This window comes from Phacochoerus africanus, chromosome 3 (assembly GCF_016906955.1).
Source record: "Phacochoerus africanus isolate WHEZ1 chromosome 3, ROS_Pafr_v1, whole genome shotgun sequence".
In the NCBI taxonomy this organism is placed as follows: Eukaryota; Metazoa; Chordata; class Mammalia; order Artiodactyla; family Suidae; genus Phacochoerus; species Phacochoerus africanus.
Genome location: NC_062546.1, coordinates 5366409 through 5385688, shown reverse-complemented (window position 1 = coordinate 5385688; position 19280 = coordinate 5366409). Strand labels below are relative to the sequence as shown.

Here is a 19280-nt window from a genome sequence, read left to right as displayed (position 1 = left end):
TCCATTGGGGACGGAATGAGGAAAGGTGTCATTGAGGAGGGAGGACCTGTCAGAGATGATTCCAAGATTTTGCTGGTAGGAAAGTCGGTAGAGGACAGACTTCACCGGCTCTACTGCTTAACAGCTGTGTGACGTCTGGCAGGTCGAGTTACCTCCCTCAGCCTCAGTTTCCTTTTCTATAACATGGACATTAGGAAACCTACCCCAGAGGACTGCTCAGAAAATTACAGGAGGTGGAGCAGCCAGTGCTTAAACAAGCTATTATTATTATCCTTGTTTAGACTAGAGGTTCTGAACCTTGGCTGTATCTTAGAATCACTTGAAGCGTTTTTATTTTTTTAATTAACAATTTTTTTTTTCAGAGTTCCCATTGCGGCTCAGTGGAAACGAATCTGACTACCATTTATGAGAACGCAGGTTCGATCCCAGGCCTCACTCAATGGGTTAAGGATCCGGGGCTGCCATGAGCTGTGGTGTCGGTCGCAGATGCTGCTCAGATCTGGCATTGCTGTGGCTGTGGTACAGGCCCTCGGCTGCAACTCCCATTCAACCCCTAGCCTGGGAACCTCCATATGCTGCAAGGGTGGCCCTAAAAAGGCAAAAAAAAAAAAAAAAGAAAAAGAAAAAGAAAAAGAAACGTTCTTTTTAGGGCTGCACCTGAGGCCTATGGAAATTCCCAGGCTGGGGGTTGAATCAGAGCTAAGCTGCAGCTGCCAGCTCCGGGTCACAGCAACCACAGAAACACTAGACTTGAGCTGCATCTGTGACTTACACCACAGCTTGTGGCAACCCACTGAGCAAGGCCAGGGATCAAACCCGCATCCTCATGGATACTAGTCACTCTGAGAGCTTTTTAGAAATATTCTTAGTTCCACCCCAGACCAACTAAATCAGAATCTCTGAAGGTGAGACCTAGGCATTACCATTTTTTAAAAGCTTCCCCAAGTGATTCCAAACACCTCGTCTAGATCCTTGGTGTTCAACTGCGGTCCATAGCCTGGAACTTCAGCTGGGAATTTGCTTGAAATGTTGGTTCTCAGGCCCACACTGAACCTTCTGAATCTGCATTTAATAACAAGGTCCCGTGGATCCTAAGGCTCCCTGCAGATATCAAGGCTTTTGGTATGCAGGCCACACTAAGTAGTAAAGAAGGTTCAGTGTGTTGAACGGTAACCTTAGGAAATTCCTCCTATTTTTCCTTCCTAAAGGAGGAAAAAGCAACCAACTGAAATATTGAGTTGGCACGTGTGCATCCTAACAGCCCCTTATCATTCCCATGGACCTTACACTTAGCAAAAGTCCTTCTTGTGTGTTTCTTCACTTGAACCTAATTAAAAATAGCCCTGGAAATTAAGCATCATTATCCCCATTTTACGGCTGAAACTGAGGTCCAAAGAGCCTGGACGGCTCAAGATACCCCAGCCGCAGTTATGGAGGCCAGAGTAGACCAGGCAACGTCCCATCAGCCTCTGGAAGAATGACCGCAACCAGGATTCTGCTCCACTTGTAATTCACAAGAGAAAATTCTAACTACCCTTAACCAGCCCCGGCTGTGGATTGATCTGAGTGGTCGCTGGGCAACCGAGTTGGCTACACCAGCTTTGGACCAATCTGCAAACTGCTGGCACAGGGACTTCTTCTTGGCGACATTAGTACTTCTGCGCATGTGAATTACCTTGAGGGGGCGGGGCTTCCCCTTCCTTCCGGATGACACCGGAAGTGCCTCGTGGGCGCATGCGCAGCGGCCCCCACGGTAAATAGGGCAGTTTCTTAGGCCAGCGTGAGACCTCGAGGTCTGAAGATAACTGTCGCTGCCGCCTTGCCTTCGCCTCGTCCACGCCCGAGCCGGGTCACAGGCTCCTGAGCTCCTTCTGCTCCTCGTCGCCGGCTTCCCTCCGCGGCGCGACTCTCAGGTAGGCCCTGTGCTGCTTCCCCTCGTTCCCCGCCGCCATGGCGCGGTAGGCCGGTCCCCCCGCCGGAGTGCGCCCGGCCGTGAGGTGCTGGGGCACGAGCCCGGCTGTTAGCGGGTTTCATTAGTGGCCGCTGGGAGGGACGTCGGGGCTGGACGGGTCACCTCAAGTCTAAGCCTCTCGGGTTTTTTTTGTTTTGTTTTTTGTGGGTTTTTTTGGGGGGGGGGGGAACTGAGGCTCCGGGAAGGGTCACAGAATTGACGGCAGCCCTTGCCGCCTATGCTCTTCCTCGTTACTCGTCTGGCTTCTCATCCGACACAAGCCACCGCCTCGGAGATCTTCCCAGGTCCTGCTACACAAGGGCGTCCCTTTCTAGTCTCTGCCACGTCAACCCGCTTGATCTCCTTTGTTGCACTTACCACTCTGAAACTAAGTCTGTTTGTTTCTGTCTTCCTCCGCCAAGTATGTGTTATATTCACGTGCACACACACTCCGCCCAGGCAGGTATCTGGGAAACGCCAGCCGCTTCGGGCCTGGTGTATATTGGGGAAGCATCCAGGCAGCTCTCTGGCGTTCTCCTCGGGAGGGGATTGGTTGAAACAAATTCCGGGTGGTAACCGGTACTACTGGGAAGAAGGCGGGGGTTTGGTGGAGGGGTGGAGATTTTTCTTTGGGAAGAAGGCAGGCAAGCCTCGGAGGAGGTGACTTTGTTTAAAAAGATGCTTGTAGCAGCTTTATGGAAGTGGCGCAGACTGTAACCCATTTAAAGGGTACAGTTGGGTACACATCGCCGCGGTGCAGTTTTAGACTATTTCCATCACCCCAAAGAGCTCACAGGAGGCATTCGTTTGGATTGGGACCCTAAGATTCACACTGAGACAACTGGGGGTTTGGGAGAGGGCAGATCATCCCAGGCTGAAGGAGCAGCTCATAGGAATGCTCCCAGGCCGGAGGAGTTTGCTGTGTGCACAGGCAGGAAGCCATCAGCTGGCGGGGCGGGGGCGTCGCACGGAGGGAGAGCAAGATCAGGCCAGTTGGAGGTAAACGCGTGTCTTCCGACCTTCTTGAGGGTTCCCAGTGTCCTGCGTAGCCTATGGTCCATATAGGCTGATTAATGCTTAATGACTGTTGCTCTTTTCCCCTAATTCACCCCTCATTGCAGAAATGCTCTCTCCCACCTTCTGGGTTGAGGAGAAGGGAACAGAAGTTTCAAACACCGTATGTACGAGCTCACGTGGTTTTCATAGCTCCATGAAGTGGATATTAGGGTTTATTTTTACAAATGAGAAAATCGAGGCTAAATAGTTTGCCCAAAGCCATGTGTTTTTTAGTTCCTTGGTGTTTGCAGAAGCCTTGTCATTCCTTTGTTTGCCTGTGTGGCTAAGCGCTGTTTCAGATCCATGTCTTAGGGTAGGAGGCAGAGGTGACCAGCAGCACCACATCCTTGTACAGAGTTGCTGAGATGCTAATGCATTCATAGACCTAGTGGAGCTACACCTGATTGTCTTTCATGGGGTGTAGCTTGGGAAACTCAAACACCTTCCCCACATCTGTCACAGTTTTCCCATTTGTGTGGTCTTAACAGATACTACTCCCGTCGTGTGTCTCTCAGCTACTAGGCTCCTTTGGGGGAGGTTACAGACACGGTGTAAAAATTTGAGAACAATGACAGAATTGAAGTGTGGCCTCAGTGTATGTGAGTCATCAGAGTTCTATATGGTGCATAGCCTTTCTGAGTTCCTGTCATGGCTCAGCGGAAAAGAATCCGACTAGGAACCATGAGGTTGCGGGTTCAATCCCTGGCCCCACTCACTGGGTTAAGGATCAGCATTGCCGTGAGCTGTGGTGTAGGTCACAGACACGGCTTGGATTTGATGTTGCTGTGGCTGTGGCGTAGGCTGGCAGCTGTAGCTCTCATTGGACCTCCAGCCTGGGAAACTTCATATGCTGAGAATGCGGCCCTAAAAAGAAAAAAAAATAATAGTAAAATTAAAGAAGACATAGACTTTCTTCCTGGAAGGAAAAAGGGGAACGCTGTTTATGACCCACTATGCACTAGACACTGCACTTGCTGTGTGTAATGTGATTTATCTTCAGAGCAACCCTGGAGAAGGTGTTAATATGCTCCGTGTTTGCAGAATAGGGAAAATGGGGCTTGATGAGACTAGGGTCCCAGCTGTGGTAAGTGGCAAAGGCATGATTCTACCCCTTCTAGACTGTGGTGCCCAGGAGAAAACTCCAAATGGGGGGATTCTTGCAGGACAAATGTCCAAGGCATAATGCCAAACCTTTCACTGCCTAAGGAGGACAAAGTGGATTACTTTTAAAACCTCCTACACAATTGCTACCAGGACTGGCTGCTTTTCTAAGTAACTTCATGCAGAGACCCTGACCTGAACCAGAGTGTGGAAGTTGGTAAGAAGCACGTGAACTGTCACAAGTGAGAACCGGGAAGAGTGGCGCCTCCTGCTGCTTTACTGTTATATCTGGGCGCTCAGCTCGGTGTCTCTGACTAGATGGAATGAGTGGATTTATTTCACAGCTGGTGATCGAAAAATACTCTGCTGTGATGTATCAGTAATGGTTAATTCATGATGACAGTTGTAAGAAGAAAGCTGGATGTGGGGTGTATAGAATCTTTGGAATTTTCTACCAAAAAACCCATTCTAAGTTTATTTTTTAAAGGGAAACTACTTACTGCATATTTAGATCTCTTCAAAAGCGAGAAGGCTGATATCAAGAAGACATTTATTTATTTACTTTTTATTCTCCTTTTATAACCTAATTATCTTCATATTGCTTCTCAATGATATTTATTACCTAAGAAAGAACCTTAACTTTTTCCATTATTTTTTAGGGCCAAAATGAGTCTGTTTGGAACCACCTCGGGTTTTGGAACCAGTGGGACTAGCATGTTTGGCAGCACAACCACAGATAATCACAACCCTATGAAGGTACCGCGTAAAGCTTCACGGGGCTCGCAGAACCTGTGCAGGCCAGGTCTCCCATGTCTGTGACAGCGGGAGGGCCCAGGTGGTTTGGGAACTTCCTTCAGGGTGAAAACTCTGGGAGTTTGTCTAGCCTGCCTTCTCAAATGCCAGAGCATAGGCACTGTGTGTGCCCTGGACTGATGTCCTGTTCCCCCTGATAGCCCCGATCCCCGGAATCACTCGAGGTGCTCGTTAAAACTGCAGGTTCCCAGGGCCCAGCCCACAACTGTTGCGTCAGGATTTCTTTGGGAGAGGGGTGGAGGAAGGGGCGCAGGTGTGAACTGGGGGGCTAGCCACAGGTGTGGGCCTGCCTTTGAGAGTGCTGCTTACGGTCCCAGCGGGGCCAGTGTTTTCACTGGCTTATTTACACTCCCCTCCCCCCCCCTTTTTTTTTTTTTAACAAAGTAAGGATGGTCTCATTCAGTCAGTCCTTGAGCACCATTAGGTGTTTAGTGGGAAAGAAAGTAATTTTGGATTAAATTTTGGTGATGCGTACGTTTTAACATGGACTTCTTCCACCCCAGGATATTGAAGTAACATCCTCTCCTGACGATAGCATTGGTTGTCTATCTTTTAGCCCACCCACCTTGCCGGGGAACTTTCTCATTGCAGGATCCTGGGCTAACGATGTAAGTGCTCCTCAAGTGTGTGTTCTGTCACTTTTCTTTGTTGGATGGCCAAGGCTTTTGCTTTTTTCCCCTTCCAAATGAATGAAGCAGAGTTACGGCTTATTCATGGCCTCTTTAAAGAAGTGAGTTTAGAGAGCGTGAACCTTTCCGTGTGGCAGACTTCACTTGTTGCACCAGTTTTTGTTAAGAAAGCAGGATCAGGAGCTCCCGTCGTGGCGCAGTGGTTAACGAATCCGACTGGGAACCATGAGGTTGCGGGTTCGATCCCTGCCCTTGCTCAGTGGGTTAACGATCCGGCGTTGCCGTGAGCTGTGGTGTAGGTTGCAGATGCGGCTCAGATCCCGCGTTGCTGTGGCTCTGGCGTAGGCCGGCGGCTACAGCTCCGATTGGACCCCTAGCCTGGGAACCTGCATATGCCGCGGGAGTGGCCCAAAGAAATAGCAAAAAGACAAAAAAAGCAGGATCACATGCAGCCTTCAAAAATTCCTACTCTAGTGCAGTATCATGAAGTGTATCCCCAAGTCAGGTGTCGCCTTCGTTGCGAGTAAGCGTCGTCCGTGCCGGTGTACTTAGATTTCCCGCCTGGGCATCCTGAAAATGTTCTTTAGCTACACCACAAGTCTTGCTCTGACGCTACACTTGCCAAAAATGTATCGTAACATACAAAAGCTCTGCTAGAAAAACAGGCAAAGGATGTTTAGAAGCACTTTGGAAAAACAGGCACGTGGCCTGTTGGAGGGAACGGGAACCCTTCGACCACACTCAGACGAATGCATGGTGGCTTTGCCACTCACCCAGATGAGGGACCTGGGCCAGTTGTCTTCTCTGAGCCTCACGTGCTGCTTCAGGATGGCGATGACAGTCCGTTCCCAGGGTTTAGCTGTTGCAGACATTAATTCGCATCATGCACATCAAGTACCTCACGGGAGGCGCTCATTTCTCCGAAGCGGGATGGCTGAGGCACAGCACAAGCTTCAGGGTTTCTAGCAAAATCCTCCAGCAGAGCCGTACCAGTTTATCCCTCTACCAGCAGTACAAGTTTCAGCATATCCTTGGTGGTGCCGAGTGTTACTCATTTTATTTTTGTTAATTTGATAGGGAAAAGTGTCTATCATGTGGGATTTCTCTTGTGGCACAGCAGGTTAAGGATCCAGCATTGTCACTGCAGCAGCTCGGGTTACTGTGGTGGCACAGGTTCGATCCCTGACCCTAGAACATCTGTATGCCACCATTGCATCTGTTGTGTGAATTTGCATTTATGTGGTTATGGTTGGGAGCACGGGGGTAAAGCATGTAATATATCATTACTTGCTGCATTTGCATTCATTTGTTTTATGACTGTAGGTTCGCTGCTGGGAAGTTCAGGATAGTGGACAGACTATTCCAAAAGCTCAGCAGATGCACACTGGGCCCGTGCTTGATGTCTGCTGGAGTGATGTAAGTTTCATTCCGTTTTTCCTGTTTTCCTCGACAGAAAGTATAGCGTAATTTAGAATGTGTGTGTGTGTGTGTGTTTTATATAACCTGAAATACAAATTGCGTGTTGTAGGAATGCTGTTTTCTGACTGTAAACGTAATCATTTTTTTGATATAATGTAGTCAGTTGACTTTAGTCGTGTCAGCTTTAGTTAGTTAATCGCTCTGAAAGCTTTTCTTGCGTTAAAAAATCCATTAGGTCATTGACATGTTTTCCTTGAGCAATTCCTGAGACAATTTTTTGAAGCATTTCCTATCTCTAGGTGTACCCTGAGATTGTGTTGTTTTAAAGTAGGAATTTGGAGTTCCTGTCTTGGCTCAGCAGTTAACGAACCCAACTAGTATCCATGAGGACACGAGTTTGATCCTTGGCCTCGTTCATTGAGTTAAGGATCCGGCATTGCTGTGAGCTGTGGTGTAAGTCGCAGACATGGCTCGGGTCTGATGTTGCCTTTGCTGTGGCAGTGGTGGAGGCCAGCAGCTGTAGTTCCGATTGGACCCCTAGCCTGGGAACCTCCATGTGCAGTGGGTGCGGCCCTAAAAAAAAACGAAACGAAACCCATCAGGGATGGCTAGGTATTTGTGATTTATTTTTCCTGACTTTCTTTACTGATCAGGTAACAGATGAGAGTTGTAAGTTTCGTATAAAGTATGATAAGCAGTAGAGTTAACTGACTCAGGAGTTGTGTTGCTCAAATCTTCTCTAGCTGGTTGTTGCCATTTACAAGAATGTGTGCATCCTCCCTCCGTTGTGCGCCATCTGGTGGAGGAATCGAAAACGTAGGTGTGATCTTCTAACTCTGAGCTAAGCTCTGAGAGGCAGGATGCCCTGGTGCTGGGTGGAGGGAGCCCAGAAAGCAGCCGTAAAATTTGGGAAGGGTGCTGTGAATGCCTCACAGCAAGAATTGAGCTGAATCTTAAGAGTAAACCGTCTGCTTGCAGCTTTATGGGCATCACCTCATCCAGTCCAGACCTGGGTTCAGATTTTGGCTCTGTCTTCTCTTAAGATTAAGTTAAACTTAATCTCTTTAAACTTGTTTCCTCACTTATAAGATGAAACGAATATTTACACCAGGGAATAACGTTATTTAATTCAAGTAATTGCCATGCAACTGTTCATGCAGGCACTTGGGACATAGTGCAAGTCGAGGCAGGTAAGGTCGGAAACTCCTGTGCCCGTGGAACTCGTGCTCTCTTAGGGCAGACCTAGAGGAGCAGGAAGGGTTTCAGATACTAGACGGTGGCGGCTGGATTCGGTCACATAAAGCGACTAGCATGGCCTCTGTGGGAACGGGTTTAGAGATGTGCTTGAGGGAACCTAGTGACCCAAAGGCTGAGCCCAAAGCGGGACCTTCTTGGCTCCAGGGCCCATGCCCTTGACGGCCTCCCTTTCGGGGGCTGACAGGAAGGAAAAGAGCTGGTCTGGGAGCGGCGAAGGGCGTGCCGCCGAGGAAGGCAGGTCTAAAATGCACGAAGAACCAGAGCGACCCTTGAGGCATAAACTCCAAACTCTGGTGAGAGCGATTGAGGACGAGGCTCGCCATGTGGCCACGGTGGGTGGACCTCAGAGGAGCCAGTTGAGAGCACGCCAGAGTCTCACTCCTCTGCTCCAGCCTTTTGATGGATCGGCCTCCGCGTGGATGTGTCCGCTGGGGTCTGGCATCCTGCAGCCGGTAGGATGGGCTTGTTACGAGACCGAGAGGCCGGCGGCTCCCTCAGCCTGAGGGCCTGCTCCCTACGTCAGCATCGTTGCAAGGGTTTGTGGAGTTACCCCTACAGTTCATTAGTGCAGTAGAAGCTTTTCTCTCGCCTTTCCGATGGAGAACTGGTGACTCAAAGGAGAAGATGTTTTTGCTCAGGGAGGAGAGCGGAACCAGAAACTAGCAGGGTAGCTGTGGGGTCCGCGAACTATGGCCCACGGACCACATCTGGCCCGCTGCCTGTTTCATAAGTGATGTTTTCTTGAAACACACATTCATTTACATAATGTGTATGGCTTTGGGGTACAGCAGCCCAGTTAAAAGAGGTGTAACAGCGACCTTTTGACCCGCAAAGACCGAAATATTTACTGTATGGCCCTGTAAGAAGGAAATTTGTTGACGACTAGTCTAATTTCCAACTCGGTACCGTTTTTTCTTTTTAAATTACCTTGTGCTTCAAAACTGACTGGCCTACTTTATGCGTTCCGTTTGTGAATATTTTAAAAACCATTACACAGTGACCAGTAGTTTTTTCAGCTAACATTGGACCAGTTATTGTTGTAAATTGGTGTAGTTTTATTGCATTTGCTGTAGATGCTATTAGATATTGAGCTGAACAGAAGTAACGGTCGTACGCATGTATAGAGGGGGGAGTGGGGGGAGAGGGAGAGGCGTGAACGTGCAGAATATCTGCGTTGGCAAATCTGCATGGGAGGTTTGCGAGGATTTGTTGTATTATTCTTGCAACTATTGTGAAGGCTTGAAGTTGAAGAAAAGAAGAATAAGAAGTTAAGTGGCTCCTGGAAGATAGTACACTTTAATCCATGATACACAGGGGCTAGTCCCAGAGGACATGCCAGTGGCCTGGCTGCCTCTGAGACGGTCAGGGGCAGGAGAAAGCCTTCAGTTTTGCTGTGAAACTCTAAATGCCTTTTAATTGTTTAAATCCTATTTACCTATCTCTTGGGGGAAAAAATTTAATGATTAGAGCTAAAAATGTGTTTTGTATATGACAGGGTAGTTTGCAATACACTGGCCCCCAAGTAGTTGGAAAAATGCGATCTGCCTCCGTATGTTCAACCTAATATCTAAATGTACAAGTAGAGGTTTTATTTTTCTTAGAATGCCAGATTTTTTGTTTTATTTTAGGATGGGAGCAAAGTATTTACAGCATCATGTGATAAAACTGCCAAAATGTGGGACCTCAACAGTAACCAGGCGATACAGATTGCACAGGTAATAAAAACACCCTCTGCGTGGAGTTCCCGTCGTGGCACAGTGGTTAACGAATCTGACTAGGAACATTGAGGTTGCGGGTTCGATCCCTGGCCTCGCTCAGTGGGTTAAGGATCCAGTGTTGCCGTGAGCTGTGGTGTAGGTCGCAGACGCGGCTCGGATCCCGCGTTGCTGTGGCTGTGGTGTAGGCGGCGGCTACAGCTCCCATTGGACCCCTAGCCTGGAAACCTCCATATGCCGCCGGAGCGGCCCTAGAAAAGGCAAAAAAAAAAAAAAAACACACCCTCTGCAGAAAGGCTGGGCAGGACGGGGCCCAGGGTTGCAGTGATTGTTTAATTACAGTAATTCTCTGTTATAGGGAAAATGCAGTTGGACTATACCAAATCAGACCTAAAGATGCCAAACACCTCTTTAGCACAAAAACGACACCAGTCATAACCATTCTCGTTCTTACTGGTATCTCACAAGGTGTTCTGTCGCGGGTCCTCCGCATCCATGTAGGTGAGGGTGGCATCAGAGGAGCTAGTGACGTTAACGTCTGGAAAAGAAGGTATTACAGCTGCTCCCCAGTGTCACATGTTTGACATTCCAGCCCCTGGGTGTGGCTTTGCTGGTGCCACCATCCTTTGGCCACTTGTTCATGGGACAAGTATGTTGCGAATGCCTGCACCACGCCAGGCACTGACCTTAGGAGTAGAGACACAGCAGTGAGTAGGAGGGACGCGTCCACGTGCCCTGGAGCTTTCGCAGTCCTTGGCGTCTCGTGCGAAGACTGCTGAGAAAAGCAGGAGTGACAAAGACGAGAGCACCTGGGACCGGGGGTCTGGCCTGGTGAGCAGCAGCCTCCTTACACTGAGACGTTTGCAGGAAGGTTGCGTAGCCTGAGCTTGCAGTGCCCTGTGCTAGAAGCATCTCCTGATCTCCTGATTCGTGTCATCTAAGCGATACAGTTGTGGCGGGGTTCCCGACGAGTCACTTCTGAGTATCCCCACCTAAGGAAGGGCTTACGTTCACAAACTAGTTCATTATGGTTAAAAGCAAATCAGATTTTGTTAGAATAGGAGGTAGACACGTGCTCTCCGTGTTGCACTGAATGTCTTGGTCCTCAGGCAGGGCTGAACAGTCTTTGGTTGTTGTTTGGTATGAGCACAGTATTTAACGTTTCTTCGCTTTGAATTTCCAGGACCAAAGCTGTGTAGCATATTATTACATTTATCTTGATCGGTTTTGGTTTTTGTCTTGTTGAAAGCATGATGCTCCTGTTAAAACCATACATTGGATCAAAGCACCAAACTACAGCTGTGTGATGACGGGGAGCTGGGATAAGACTTTGAAGGTATGAGATGCGGCTGAGGGGTACATGGCCTGAGCAAGATGGACGCGTCTTCTGAGCTCTGGATGGTCACTTACAGGCTTGTTTTGTTTTTGTTTTGGTCTTTTAGTTTTGGGATACACGGTCATCAAATCCTATGATGGTTTTGCAGCTCCCTGAAAGGTGTTACTGTGCTGACGTGGTAAGGAATTTCTAACTTCATATGTGTGTCCTTAAAAAAAAGGCACTTCTGGAGTTCCTGTCGTGGCGCAGTGGTTAACGAATCCGACTAGGAACCATGAGGTTGCGGGTTCAATCCCTGGCCTTGCTCAGTGGGTTAAGGATCCAGCATTGCCGTGAGCTGTGGTGTAGGTTGCAGACGCGGCTCGGATCCCGCGTTGCTGTGGCTCTGGCGTAGGCCGGTGGCTACAGCTCCTATTAGACCCCTAGCCTGGGAACCTCCATGTGCCGCGGGAGTGGCCCGAGAATAGGCACAAAGACAAAAAAATTTTTTAAAAAGGCACTTCTTACCTTTCGATGTCTTGCAATTCGTGGGTAATCTCAAGACCCCTCGAGCTTTAATGATAGATGTGGGATGTAGTGTGGACTGCCTCAGTCGTCTTAAATCTGTAGGGTTTTGTGCTGCATTTGTTGCAGAATTACTAAAACCAGGTGTCACATTTTTTAGCCACTTGTGTGGATGTACACAGCCACATGCGAAGTGTAGGAAACTGGCAGTGACCTTGCAGTGTGGTACCAGGTCCTTGGTGACTGGCTCTGAGTGGGATAGAAACTGAAGAGCTTTCTTGGAGTTCCCACTGTGGCTCAGCCCCGGGTTAGGAACCTGACCTAGTATGCATGAGGATGTGGGTTCCATCCCTGGCCTTGCTCAGTGGGTTAAGGATCCGGCATTGCCATGTGCAGTGGTGTGGGTCACAGACGCGGCTCGGATCTGGTGTTGCCGGGGCTGAGGCATGGGCCGGCGGCTACGGCTCCAATTCGACCCCCAGCTTGGGAATTTATGTGCCTCAGGTGTGGCCCTAAAAAGGCCCCAAAAAAGAGAACTTTCTCTTTTGGTTTAGCAGCGAGTCTTCAAGTTTTGTACCAACTTCCCCAGTAGTTTTCCTTTTAGGATTGTATTAGGAGAAAAGGAAGGGTGCAGGTGTTCCTCGTCTTTATGACCTAGTGAAACGCTGGGAGTGACCCCGGGCCGGCCAGCCGTCCTTTGAGGGGATGGTAGGGCCGTCGATGGTGTTCCTGGGGAAATGCATGGGGCTGTGCTCGAGAACAGGCTTTGAGTAAAGGACGCAAATTATACAGAAACAAACGTGTAGACACGTGCGTAATGTTCAGAAAAGACAGGAGGAAACACACTGTGACGTCGGCAGCACTTAGCGTTTGAAGGGCGGTAGAGGTGACTGAGTTCTCTGTTCCTCCGTACATTTTCTAAATAGTTGTATATTCTATAGTTTAAAAGACGAGTCTCTGAAAAAGATACCAGTGTTCAACTTTCAAATAGGATTTCTCTAGGTTTTCTTGAAATGTGTTAATATCATTGGATTGTTAAACTAAAAAAATTCACTTACATTTGCAACTCTCAAAAAATTCTTTGCTGTCAAAAACACACCCCACTTTCAGTGTGTCCCTGCTTCCTGCTTTTCTCAGATATACCCTATGGCCGTGGTGGCAACTGCAGAGAGGGGCCTGATTGTCTATCAGCTGGAGAATCAGCCCTCTGAATTCAGGAGGATAGAATCGCCGCTGAAACACCAGGTGAGTCACAAGTCAAATCAGGAAGCTGGTATCTGGCACCTGTCTGGGCAGCTTGTGCCACGTACGGAGATGGCTGTACTTTGAGACCTTCAGAGGAGGGACGTTTTGGATATAAGCACAAATATTGAGCGAGTCAGTCCCATCCTCTCCAAAGGCCCCCTGGGGCCCCCCTGGGTAGCTGGCTGCTGCTCAGTGGACGCACGTCCAGTGGCTCGGGTCCACCGAAAACCCACAGCTTCGTCTCCAGCTCCGTCTTCCTTGCCGAGGTTCCTGGCCCTTCTCTCTCTTCAGATCCTTTAGCCTTTGTCTCGGCAGATCACGCCGGCCTCTGCTTCAGGGTGTTTGTGAACACCCCCATCTTCCTGCTGCTGAATTAGACCTCCAGCACCCCTGCATCTTCCCCGCCTTCCCCACCTGCTTGGTGGGGTCCACGCTCTCCAAAGGCCAGCCTGCCCTGCGGCCACCTCCCTCCCGCCTCTCGCCCGCCCCCGTACCTCTCCTTTGGCGCTGGACCACGCTCAGTCTAAGCCTAGAAAACACACCTCTTTTGACCCCCGCAGCCTCTGCCCCCTCGGTCCCTTTTTCCCTTTGAAGCCAAGTGTCTTACGTGAGCTTTCGTGGTCCCCTTTCCACCCACTCATTTCTCACCCTGCTCCTTTGAGACTTCTGCCTGCATTGCTGCACTGAAGCTGTTTTTGGCGCGGCCACTGGTGGCTTCCTAATCGGGAACTCCAGTGGGCACCGGGCCGCCGTCACAGCACCACGGCAGCAGCATTCCCTGCTCTTCTTAGTCCATGTTCTCACCCGACCTGGGTTCTGTGACGCCCCCTCACCACTGCCTCTCGGCCACTGCTTTGCTGTCCTCGCCGCACATTGAGGTTCCCCAGGCGTCTGCCCTTGGCTGCTGCCTTCCCCATGTGCCGCCCCCTGCCGTGGCCTTGGCGCACCTCGTGGGCTGGAGGCAGGGACCCCACGGACCTCGCCTCTGTGCTCCTGGCAAGGATGCCCACTGTCTGACCAGCTCCCTTCCTTGGCTCCCTGTCCAAGCCCAGCAGCAGCCCACGCCAGCCCCAGGGCTGCTTTTGGTAGCTCCCCGCGCGGTCTGTGCAGGTGTACGGATGTATGTCACACACACACACACACACACACACACACACACGTATTTCACTTGTCTTATTTGCTGACTTGGCCGTAGAGGCAGGGCAGCCCCTGGAGCCAGGCCTGACGTGGGAGGCATTCTGTAACGTTTGCTGAGCGAACAAATGATCCCCCCCGCCTCTTGTGCTGTCCCCGTGCGCCCGCGCCTCACTGATGGCCCTCCACCCCTGGTTGTCTACGCAGGGGTCTCGGGTCCTCGACGCACGCTTGCGCTCTGCTCCGCTCACAGTCATTGGCCGCCAGGCTCACTGCTGCCCCGCACGTGGTTTTGAATCTGCTCGTTTCCCTCCTCCCCACCTTCCACGTGGAACACATGGCTCCCAATGATGCCAGGAGTGCGGGTCTGTGCCCGCCTTCATCCATCCTCCCCCCAGCACACGTGCCCCACCATACCTGCCTGAGGCCCCGCACTGGACTGCTCGCTTCCCTCGGTCAGGTCCCAGACTTCGGGGCGGGACCGGGTCTGGTCTGGCTTTACCTCCTGTCTGGGTGGCCACAGCCTTTGTGTAGGGCTCTGTGCCCGGTGCCCCCTGTCTTGGGTATTTCCTGGTCTGTGTGCTGAGCCCAGCAGGGGGGTGGACAGCTTGACCAGCCGTTGGCCCTCCCGTCCCTTACAAACGTGTCTCTTCATTAATTGTTCTTCCATTTATGAAAGTAACAGGTGTTTTTCATTGTTGTTTTTCTGTTCCGTAAGTGGCACAGAAATTGAGGTACTTGTGCTTTCCCTTCACTCAGGGAATGTGCAGGTGTCACAGTGACAGGCGCCCTTTCCCCCCAGCGTGTGCTATTGCCCCAGGCCTGACCCCGCCCCAGTGCCACTCAGCTCAGATGCTGTACTGTCCAGGGTGGCCGGTCCCTTGGTTTGGCCGGGCTGTCACCACCGGAAGGAGGAAGTGAGGACCGCGGGGGCTCCAGCCCTTGCTCCCCTGCCCCAGGCTGGGCTGCCGGCTGTGCGGTGGGATCTTCTCTCCCAGAGTGCAGGAGACCCTCCTGGGCCCCTCGGACTCGGGGTTGGATCAAGTACGGTGTCTGGCATAGCACATTCACCTTTAGAAGGTTCTGGCTGCACCCACTGTACCCGGGACCCTCGTTCCCCTGGGCTCGTCGGGCACATGCTACGTCCCTTCTCCAGCTGGGGACGCAGAAGCTTGGGGATGGTGGGTGACTTGCCGGAAGGCACCTGCTGGGTCAGCGGTGGCCTGTGAATCTGAGTGGCAGCATCCTCCCACCCCAGTAGGGGGCCGGGGGCCGGTGTCCTGCTGCAGTGACAGCCCCTAGATGGGAGCACGTGCTCCTCCGTCTGTTGACAGAATCACGTGGCTGAATAAAAAGAAAGTCATGCTGACGGGAGGAACAGAAAACCCTTCTTCACCCCGTTTGAGAAATGGCCCCGGTTCTTTGAAAACCTCCAAGGGTAAAGGCGTCTCCCTTCACCTTAGCTGTGGAGTCCTGCGCTTTTCGTCGTGGTGATGTCTTTTTCCCCCCAAACTGTAGCATCGGTGTGTGGCCATTTTTAAAGACAAGCAGAACAAGCCGACCGGTTTCGCCCTGGGGAGCATCGAGGGGAGAGTCGCCATTCACTACATCAACCCTCCGAACCCGTAAGTCAGGCCCCAGCCGCTGATGTTCTCGCTTGAGACTTGCGTTGAAGGAAGACTAAGCTGGGCCTTTGTTTTTCAGCGCCAAAGATAACTTCACCTTCAAGTGTCATCGCTCTAACGGGACCAACACGTCCGCTCCGCAGGACATCTACGCGGTATGTTTTCAGCAACTTGGGCCCTGAGAATGTGTCTAGAAACCAGACCTGGAAGTGGGTGGCTGAGTCATTCGGGGATCACAGCTCGCCGGCAGTGTGTGTGCTCGTGTGCGCACATCAGCAGCTGAGGCAGGGGATCCGGTTGCTGTTTGCATGAACACAGTGACTGGTTTTGTTCTCTCTCTGCCGCGAATGCCCCCACCCTGTGGGCGCCGGTAGATCGTTGATGCCCTCAGCTAAAACCCAGACGTGGCTGTTTGCTAGAAAAGAAAGAGGCGTTTTCCTGAGGTTCGCTCCTTGGTGGCACGAGCTGCAGGCGTGGTGACTTCTGCTGACTTGTGTATTTACCAAAAGATCCAGTCTGGGCTACCAGTCGGTTCCGAAAGCGTGGCCAGTTCTCCTGGAACAAGCGGCGGCCAGCCCAGTGAGATGACCGCTGGTTTCATTTCCTGACTCAGCCGGGAAGTGTGCGTCGAGAAAAGCTGCTCTCTTCTCCTTCCCCTGCCTCTCATTGTAAGTCTCCATCCTTTGTAGGTAAACGGGATCGCATTCCATCCTGTTCACGGCACCCTTGCAACCGTGGGGTCTGATGGTAGATTCAGCTTCTGGGACAAAGATGCCAGAACAAAACTCAAAACTTCGGAGCAGTTAGACCAGCCAATATCGGCTTGCTGCTTCAATCACAACGGAAACATATTTGCCTACGCTTCCAGCTACGACTGGTCAAAGGTGAGCATTCCAGGCCCTCGTGGGCACCCTCAGCAGCAGAGCCAGGCTCTGGAGTTGGAAGGCCTGGCGTCGCAGGCTGAGCGTTTGCGTGGGGAAATGGCAGGGCCTCCCTCTCAGCCTTTGCCTCAAACGTGCCTGTCAAGTGCTTGGTCAGCGATGCCCACGGACATTGGGAGAGAGTGGGAGGGCAGTGCCGTGCCCGGCTGGAGGGTGGCGGCGCACGCCATGGAGCTTTGGGGCGTGGCGCCAGGCTGGAGGGTGGCAATGCCAGGTGATGGAGCTTTCCGGCCCTGTGCCACCCTGGAGAGTTGCAGCGCCAGGTTATGGAGCTCTTACCAGAGGCATTGGCTTTTTGTTTACCATTTGATCGATTTTTAAGATCCGTGTTTTTTCCCTGTAGGGACATGAATTTTATAATCCCCAGAAGAAAAATTACATTTTCCTGCGTAACGCAGCTGAGGAGCTAAAACCCCGGAACAAGAAATAGTGGCTGGAGCCCTGTGGGTCGTTCAGAGTGTTCTCTCCACTCTGCCTCGTCTGTGTGTGAACTTGGGTCCCAGCTTCGGTGGGTTGTCAGCCATGGATGTGGATTTCAACCCCTGGGGGAAACAGTGTCATCGTCCAGCAGTCAGGAGCCCAGCGGCTGCGGGGACTGCCCGTCTCCACTGCCGGCTGCAGCGTCCTCTGTCGCTGGAAGGGACAGATTATCACGGAAGTTCTTAGATTCATGTGGGCAGCCGCCAGGGATTTTGCGGTCTTCGCTCAGCAGTGTGTGTGTTGGGGAACACTGGGCAGCGTCCTGCGAGCCTGTACTGTATTTTATAATAAAGTATTTTGAAGATCACCTCCTAAGCTCCCTTTGTGCGTCTCCTCTGCTCCGCCCCCCCGAAGCTCTGAGTGGCGGTCCTGCTCGGTGTCATCTTGGGCTTTGACTGGTGGTTGCAGAGGCCCTTTGCACGTGCAGGGGTCTTTCCCCCCACCCCCCTCCGGCCGGGAGAGCGGGGTCCCCGGCTGGGCTGCGGCCGTGGAGCAGTGGGGGGCAGAGTTTGAGCGTGTCTTGCCTTTGCTCTCTGCGTTCCCGTTTTTGACCTCCCCATCTGTTCAGCTCTGCTGGGCGGATGTCCTGGTGGCCAGAGCAGTGTTCCTGCTCTGAGGGACAGGCCTCTGGGGGCAAAGCCCGGTGAGGGACACGCGTGTGGCCTTCAGGTTAGAACCCCAAGTAGAAGCCCTTTCCTCCCACCCCGCCCCCACCATAGTTCAGGGGTGTTGCTTTGTGATTTTGTGGAATTCAGAATTTCTGAGGAGTGTCCATAATGACAATCTTTTGTCTTTGACCCTGTGGTTCCAAATGCTTCTTCTGCGTGACTCTTTGGGGCTGATATGTAAGCTGACTTGCCGAGTGTGGCAGTCTGGTGTTGATAGTGCTGTAAGATGTTTCCCTACTCATAAAAGACAAAATAAAGTTTTCTACTGCAAGAGATTGCCTGCACTCAGTGGTTTAAATTCTTTGGTAGTCAGATGAATTCAAACCATCATAACTCTTAGTGTGAAAAGTTTTGCTTTTTTTTTTTGTTTTGGGGGTGGGGGAGTTTGAGAGAGAAAAGGACAGGTGTGCTAGAAAAAGTCTTCGTTTTCAAGTTATCTGTCGTACAGCTCTTTTCCTTCCCTTTCTGAATCAGCGCTGCAGCCCGTGGCCTGTGTGTGCGAGCAGATAAAGCAGGCAGGAGGGGCTGCTGTGAGGACAGAGCCAAGCCTGTCATCTCAGGAGGCAGGAAGAGCTGTACCACTTGGAGTGTTGCTGCAGGTCCATTCTTTTTTCCAAGGCGTGACCGGCTCTGGTTGAACATGACCACAAAGTAGTGAATCTTAAGTCATGAGCCGTTCAGAGCGTCTCCTTCTCCAAGACTGGCTTTGTCCCGTTACCAAGGGGAGAGTTTTTTTCTCATGGGCACATTTAAAACATTTGCTTAAGGCTGAGGTTGGATTTGGGGCTGCCAAGGAACCAGGAGCAAGCCAGCTCCTTGCTGCTCCCAGGATGTGGATCCTGGCAGACTCATTTCTCGGCCTAGAAGCCAGAACATAAAAGCGTGTTGTGGAGTTCCCGTCGTGGCGCAGTGGTTAACGAATCCGACTAGGAACCATGAGGTTGCGGGTTCGGTCCCTGCCCTTGCTCAGTGGGTTAACGATCCGGCGTTGCCGTGAGCTGTGGTGTAGGTTGCAGACGCGGCTCGGATCCCGCGTTGCTGTGGCTCTGGCGTAGGCCAGTGGCTCCAGCTCCGATTCGACCCCTAGCCTGGGGACCTCCATATGCCTCAGGAGCGGCCCAAAGAAATAGCAAAAAGACAAAACAAACAAAAAAACGTGTTGTACGTTGGCTGATGAGCCTATAAAATACGTGTTGAAATCATTAAACTTGCTAAGATATCTGTCTTCGTGTTTCCTCAAAGGTGTGTGGAGTCTTTGAGGACGTCTGCCCCTTAGACCTCCTCATCGCTGCGGGCACAGTCCTGAAAATCGCATACAGCAGGTGCTCGATAGGTCGTCATAAATTTGATGTCATCTTCTAGTTTGGGAAGAGACAAGTGTGTTACTGACCGTTTTAATGTGTGTG

At 51.2% G+C, this 19280-nt stretch overlaps 1 protein-coding gene across 1 annotated transcript; it reads left to right on the top strand.

Annotated features, from left to right (window-relative positions):
* The first annotated feature begins 1719 nt into the window (after positions 1-1719).
* On the top strand, positions 1720-17513 carry RAE1 (ribonucleic acid export 1). Its single transcript, XM_047770802.1, has 12 exons — positions 1720-1913; positions 4768-4864; positions 5425-5529; positions 6874-6966; positions 9855-9941; positions 11191-11277; positions 11384-11455; positions 12919-13026; positions 15679-15785; positions 15865-15940; positions 16475-16669; positions 17070-17513. The coding sequence occupies exons 2-12, from the start codon at positions 4775-4777 to the stop codon at positions 17154-17156; spliced, it is 1107 nt and encodes a 368-aa protein (XP_047626758.1). The 5' UTR covers positions 1720-1913; positions 4768-4774; the 3' UTR covers positions 17157-17513.
* Positions 17514-19280: the final 1767 nt, after the last annotated feature.

Excerpts from the sequence above, each read along its gene's own strand:
- RAE1 (XM_047770802.1), top strand. The coding sequence starts at position 4,775 with ATGAGTCTGTTTGGAACCACCTCGGGTTTTGGAACCAGTGGGACTAGC. Across the intron at positions 11,456-12,918 it reads GGTGTTACTGTGCTGACGTG|ATATACCCTATGGCCGTGGT; the intron begins GTAAGGAATTTC and ends TGCTTTTCTCAG. Across the intron at positions 15,786-15,864 it reads TACATCAACCCTCCGAACCC|CGCCAAAGATAACTTCACCT; the intron begins GTAAGTCAGGCC and ends TTTGTTTTTCAG.